The sequence below is a fragment of the Microcaecilia unicolor genome, chromosome 8, assembly GCF_901765095.1.
Source record: "Microcaecilia unicolor chromosome 8, aMicUni1.1, whole genome shotgun sequence".
In the NCBI taxonomy this organism is placed as follows: domain Eukaryota; kingdom Metazoa; phylum Chordata; class Amphibia; order Gymnophiona; family Siphonopidae; genus Microcaecilia; species Microcaecilia unicolor.
The window spans coordinates 74008641-74015110 of record NC_044038.1 but is presented as its reverse complement, the minus strand read 5'-3'; the positions used below and the strand labels follow the sequence as shown (position 1 = coordinate 74015110).

Here is a 6470-nt window from a genome sequence, read left to right as displayed (position 1 = left end):
CAGGAGACACCCCTGCTTGGTTAAATTGTTTGTGTTGAGCTGTCCAGGGATATTCAGCCGCTCTTAACTGGATAGTGATGCTAAGTATCCCGTCTAAGCATTTAAGCCAAAACCAGCTATGTTGTGGGTAGTCCAGGGGTGGGGCTGGGGCAGATTTGGCACTTATGCATTTAAGTGCTAATATTTAGCACTTAACCGGGTAAGGTAACTGGACAAATCTGACCACATAAAACACAGTCTAATCTTTGTCCAGTTTCACTTATCTGGTTAAGGGCTGAATATTGGCCGTCTGCACATATTCGGATATTCAATGCCGGGGACCGGACATGGCCTGGCATTGAATATCTGAGCATAAAGCCAGTGGCAGCTATAAAATTCCTGGCCGCTGCTGGCTGAATATTTACCCCAATGTAAACATGTTGTATATAAATTAACTATATCCAAAGACCCCCAACAAAACTTGTAAATTCAGTATCTGAGCCAACGTGCATTAGAATCAATGTTAACATTAAACAGTGCTCAATTAAATCTTAAGGACCTCAGTGATGACTTTTATCACATGAGGAACTTGCCCCATGACTCATCTCACTCTTCATCGGTCCGTTAAGCATTAAATTAAGATAAATAAAATGTAGTTTTATATTTATGTTATTTTTTTCATTTTTGTTTTCTTAAAATGTGTTTTAATTCTTTGTATCAGCACATAGCCTTTAATTTTAAAGATGGCCAAGTACCAACACAGCTATGTTTCACTTCGCTTCATCAGGGTATGGTCCAGTCAACCAATGTTTGACTGGACCATACCCTGATGAAGCAAAGCGAAACATAGCTGTGTTGGTGCTTGGTCCTCTTTATAACTAAAAGCTAAGTGCTGATACAAAGAATTAAAACACATTTTAAGAAAACAAAAATGAAAAAAATAACATATATATAAAAAGCATTAAATTAAGATAAATAAAATGTAGTAACGGACCGATGAAGAGTGAGATGAGTCATGAGGCAAGTTCCTTATGTGATAAAAGTCATCACTGAGGTCCTTAAGATTTAATTGAGCACTATTTAATTTTAACGTTGATGCTAATGCACGTGGACACAGATTCTGAATTTACAAGTTTTGTTGGGGGGGGGGGTCTGGTTTTGAATATAAAATTATTATGACCCTTTTCCATATATAATTTTGACTACTTAAAGTATATAAATTAGCTAGACATAGTCTGCTATTCCAATGGAGGTATGTCCATGCATCTCACATCAACTCTGAACAACTGCTCCCTGCTGTTCTGGTACTAAGATCCTACCACTATAGCTTTTCCAATATAACCTCAAGCATATTAAAAAAATAATAATTATTAAAATAAATCGTACATTAGTATTTTTTGCTAGCTCAGTGACTGCTGATAAGCTAAAGACTGCGAACTTGAGACCAAGGAGCCCAGCAAAGAATATATTTGAATGAGTGCTTATGTATATGTCTGTGTGTATGTATGCCAGTGGAGCTCCCTTGATACCTAGTATGTTAGTATATGTCTGATTGACTTCATCAATCCCCTTTTCTAATTGGTCACAAACATCATTTTATAACGCATTTCTTTCATAATATACTGCACAGGTCTTTAAGTTATTTTAGCAGTCATGGGTATGCAGCACATACATTTGGTAGCCTTTTAAGGAAGTAGACTCTAGTTCTTGGGTAGAGGTTGGGGATGATCACTATTAGAAATAACTGTAGAGATGTTGGTATGTTCAGTTCCTTGTGCAGTCTAGTGACTCTAATATACATCACAAATCTGCCCCTTCATATTCCTCCAAAGTAGAAAGAATGATTTGCCCTCTCAGAAAATAATTATTAATAAAGAAAACCTTATATGGAAAAACGGGGATTGTGGTAGTCAAGTAGGAGCTAGAATTTTGCTTTTCATCTGAAATTGTTCATAATTAACAAGCTATGGGCATGAGTTTACTAAGATTATTTTTCTGGACTGTATCTATTGGATGGGGTGGGAAGAGTACTTACACAAATGGGCAATGCATTCTCCTTACTAGGAGTAGCCTAATGGTTAGAGCAGCAGGCTGCACATCAGGGAAGTCCAGTTTAAATCCCACTTTTGCTTCTTGTGATCTGGCACAAATCACTTAACCTTCCATCACCTGAGGTACAAACTTATGGGACCTTTTACTAAAGCTTAGTGCTCACTAACAGACATTATCATGCTAAATGAGCATCTTATTTTATACCAGTGGGCCAGGTGGCACTTAGTGTACGGTAATGTCTGTTAGCGCACGCTAAGCTTTAGTAAAAGGGCCCCTTAGATTGTAAGCCCTCCAGGGATTGGGACATACATACTGTCCCTGAATAGAACTCACCTTGAGCTACAATTAAAAAGGCATGAACTAAACTTCAGTGGCTTCAGAAGCTTAACAGGCTTTGCTACCAGGTGTGTGTGACTATAAAGCCCCTTTTAAAAGATGGGGCATGGTCTTGTCTTTCTTCCCTTCTTGGGAGTGCTTGGATTCCAAGAAGGGGTTCCGGAGGCCAAGGGAGGCCCATTGAAGAAGCCGGTTGACAGAGAGTGGCCACTAGCTGAGAAAGTGAACACAGAAGAGGAGTCTTTAGTCTGTGTATCCCCAAGAAGCCACAGTAGAGAGGACAGGATCTGGAGAGACTAAGGAGATTTACGTTCTGTATGTAAATGTACTTAATCTGTCTGAATCTGGATTTCTGTTAGAGGTTTTATATCTTGTCTGAAGAATTTCATCAATAAAATGCCTCTCATTTATTTGATGAAGGAATGGATCTACTCCTTGGCACCCTGCTGGGCATGTGTGACCTGGATTGACCACTGTCACAAAATGCTGGGCTTAATGGACCTTTGATCTGACCCAATATGGCACCTCTTATGTTCTTGTAACATCCATTCAGACTTGACATTTGCTGTTTTGGGAGTGAATGTGCTGACTCCTGGAATATTGGAGTTATGAGAAGAGAATCATAGGGGCAGGACCTTGAAAGAGGATCTCCTCCCACCACCCAAAAGTTCCATATGAGTGGGGTATGGCATGCTAGACCTTACATACTCAATGGTTCCAGCGCAGGAGGAACCCCAGGGCTACATGCAGGTAAATCAGTGGTTATTTATATTAGCGAGGAGGTGATAGGCTTCAAAATACTGCAGTGAGCATTTCAGTTGAGCAACATTTATTTGATGTGCTGCGTTATTGTTTTGATATAATGTCTTTGAAACAATACAAAGAAAATCTGTCTTTCCTGACCTGTTGCTGAAAGTCATAGCCCGGTGCTTGTGACATTAAAGAACACTGTCTGGATCATATTGTGACATCATTAAAAGAATCCGCAAGAAGAGAGGACAGCAGGCCGGCTTCTACAGAGCACATGGATGTACTGGACAGGAGTCCTTACCAGTGGTATTGGGCTGTAGTTTAATGCTAGAGCTACATCCATATGCCATGGCAATTCTTGTTCTTTTTTCCAGTTCAAATGGTTAAGCACGTGAAAGGTCTGACACTCTTGCACTGAAGAAAAATTTCCCCCTCAGCCTTTCATTACAAAGACATAAAACCTCAAATCTATCATGAGAGGCTCTTTAGTGCAACTTCATACTGTGCACTTGGCTGCATAATGATAACTGCCACCAATAGCAATTGGTAAGGATGTGCTATCATTTGAAACAAAATGAAAGAAAAGCTCATGCTTCATTGCATTTGCTTTTGGCCACCATTTCTTTCCAAACATGTGCTGTCCAGTGTCTGGGCCCCCTCTGATGATAGCAGCAGCCTTGGGGAGAGGGTCTTAAGAAATGAAACAAACATGCAAAATTAAAATAAATGGGGACCACATCCACACACACACAAAATGAAATGGAAAAATGTTTAGTGCACACCTCAAGCAAAAAGGAAGAAACATTTAGCTTTGAAGATTTCTTGGAGAGACCTCAGCATGCTTTTGGAGGGTGTGTCAGAGGAGAATCATTACAATGCTTCAGGGCCTGCAGCAAAAATCCTAAATGAAGAAGTTTAAGGAACTCAAAATGTACCTGGTGGAAGAAAGAAGAGAAAGGGGTGGTTACAGAGTATAATGTTCAAGAAGACAGCATGTGCAAGAGAAAAAGTTAAAAGGAAGATGGCTCATGATACCATATTGAACTGAAGATGGCTTGGAGGAAATGGATGGAAATAGTTCTTTACTAAAAAGGTGGAAGAATCATTCTAGAAACTGAGAAAGTAGTAACAACTAAAGCAGATACAGAATTCAAGTGATTCTCACTTCAGGCACAGGCAGCTCCTTGTGACTCTGGGCAAGTCACTTAACCCTCATTGCCCCATGTAAGCCGCATTGAGCCTGCCATGAGTGGGAAAGCGCGGGGTACAAATGTAACAAAAATGCCTAAAAAAGTATGCTTGGGACATACTGACAGAGGTAAAGGAGAGGCAGATAGATGACCTGAGGATAAGGAGGGACTGCAGTGATACCATCTGCTAACAATACTGTTTGACTAACAGATGGCGTGTGCTAATGCGATTATTATAAGTTATCTATCTCACAGCTCACTACATAAAATGAGCCCTGTGTTAGATAAGACGTGATAACACCATTAGCAGGTGCTGTTAGTAAATAACCCCCTCTGCTGGGTAAGCTTGTGCTTGGTTACAGGAGACAGTAATGGATTTTTTAATGAATTTGTAATGAAAGTTTGAGAAGAATGTCTTCATTGGTATGGATGTGCCAGTTCTTTCACATATCTAGTTTCTATTTCACGTGCTACTTGTGGAGCCATAATTGTATTTTTAAGCTTGTTTTATTGAATAAAATGGCAATGATTTATACAGTAACATACTGAACATATGTGTACAAAATAAAAAGCCATTCAGAAACTGAACAGATTCTGTTGCACGAACAGAGCAGGCAGGGCAATCTTCAGCATGCTGACTTTAGTGAGGAGCCATGTATGGAACTGAGAAGACACCACAAGTTGCAGGGATTGAGTGTTCTGAGAAATTGCTGGGTATTTCTCCTGTGCTGCCTCAACAGGAGAGGGGTTTCATCAGAAGAGATCCAGCAAACATGGGAAGGATGAGGCCATTGGGTGAGGGCCTTCATTGGGAGGAGTCGACAAGGAGAGGAAGGAAGAGACTAGGAAGACAGAAGCTTCATCAGAAGGAGTCCAGCGAGGAAAGGAGAAAGGAGACTGTTAGGAAGGAGTTTCATCTAGAGGAGCCCAGTGAAGAGCGCAAGGAGGAGTCCATTTGGAGAAGGACTTCATCAGAAGGAGTCGGTGAGGAGCAGAAGGAAGAGGCCATGGAGACAGAAGCTTCATCAGAAGGAGTCCAGTGAAGAAAGCAGACCATGAGGAAGAAGTTTCATCAAGTGGAGCCCAGTGAGGAGTCAAAGGAGGAGACCATTGGTGCAGAAGCTTTAGCAGGAGGGGCTTCAGGAGAACTGGTTGGAAGAGGACATTAGTGGAGGAGATTCATTAGGAACAGCCCAGCGACAGCCAGAAAGAAGGGGTCATTCGTAGCACAGTGATAGCTGGATGGAAGAGGCCAGTAAGAGAGGAGTGTCATCAGGAGAAGCCCAGCGAGAGCTGGAGAAGGCCTTAAGGAGAGAATCTTCATTAGAAGGAGTCCAGCAAGGCCTTGAAGGAACAGGCTATTAAGAAAAGAGTTTCATAAAGAGAAGCCCAGTGAGAGCTGACAGGAAGAGGCCAAGCTGAGGGCGGGTGCCACTGCTGCACTGGAAGCTTTTCATCTCAAAGGAGGAACCATAATAGGCAGCTCTGCCTTGGGTGTCACACAGATTTTTGGTAGCACATCCATGTACAGCGATTTTCGTCTCTGGTCCACCTGTGCAGATAAATACATGTTATCAGCATCCCAATGACTAATATTAGTATCTCTTCTACTGTGACATCAGCATCAGTAATACCATGTTATCAGCTTCCCTTTGATTGTATTACTAGGCTATTCATAGCATGATTATCAGGATACTGAAAATACAATAGTCAAAAGTCAAGGACTGTGACTTTCCAAGAAGATCCCACCTCAGACTGCAGCCCACCAGACTCACCTGCTGTGACTGTCACATCATACTGGATACACCTATCCTCCCCTCCTACACAGGTTGTGTTCTCTTTTTTGTCACAGGTATGAGATGACCCAGAATAGCAGGACATGCAGTAGAGGCCATTTGATTTTATTTCCTTGGCTGGTACTGAGAACAGAGAGAGAGAGAGAGAGAAGAGAAGACTCTTTACACTGGTAGTGTTACTCCTGATTTTCTGATGTCAAACATTTGAGTGTTGTGATTGATGACACGGCATCACATGATCATGCAATGAACATATTTTTACTCACAGCAGTCAGCACATCACATGGTCAGTGCATCACAAGGCTCTGACCAACGTGGGATAGAGGGGGGTAGCTTTAATGATGATTGATGACATCATAATATGGAA

The 6470-nt window shown here is 41.4% G+C and overlaps 1 protein-coding gene across 2 annotated transcripts in view; it reads right to left on the bottom strand.

Annotated features, from left to right (window-relative positions):
* Window positions 1-2115: 2115 nt before the first annotated feature.
* LOC115475535 (phospholipase A2 inhibitor and Ly6/PLAUR domain-containing protein-like) overlaps window positions 2116-6470 on the bottom strand; it is a 51027-nt gene continuing 46672 nt past the window's right edge. For both annotated transcript variants that reach the window (XM_030211316.1, XM_030211315.1), the window contains exons 4-5: window positions 6083-6226; window positions 2116-5859 (exon numbers count right to left, since the gene is read on the bottom strand). In XM_030211316.1, coding sequence (XP_030067176.1) covers window positions 5669-5859; window positions 6083-6226 — 335 coding nt within the window. In that variant the 3' untranslated portion in view covers window positions 2116-5668. The remainder of the gene's footprint in view (window positions 5860-6082; window positions 6227-6470) is intronic.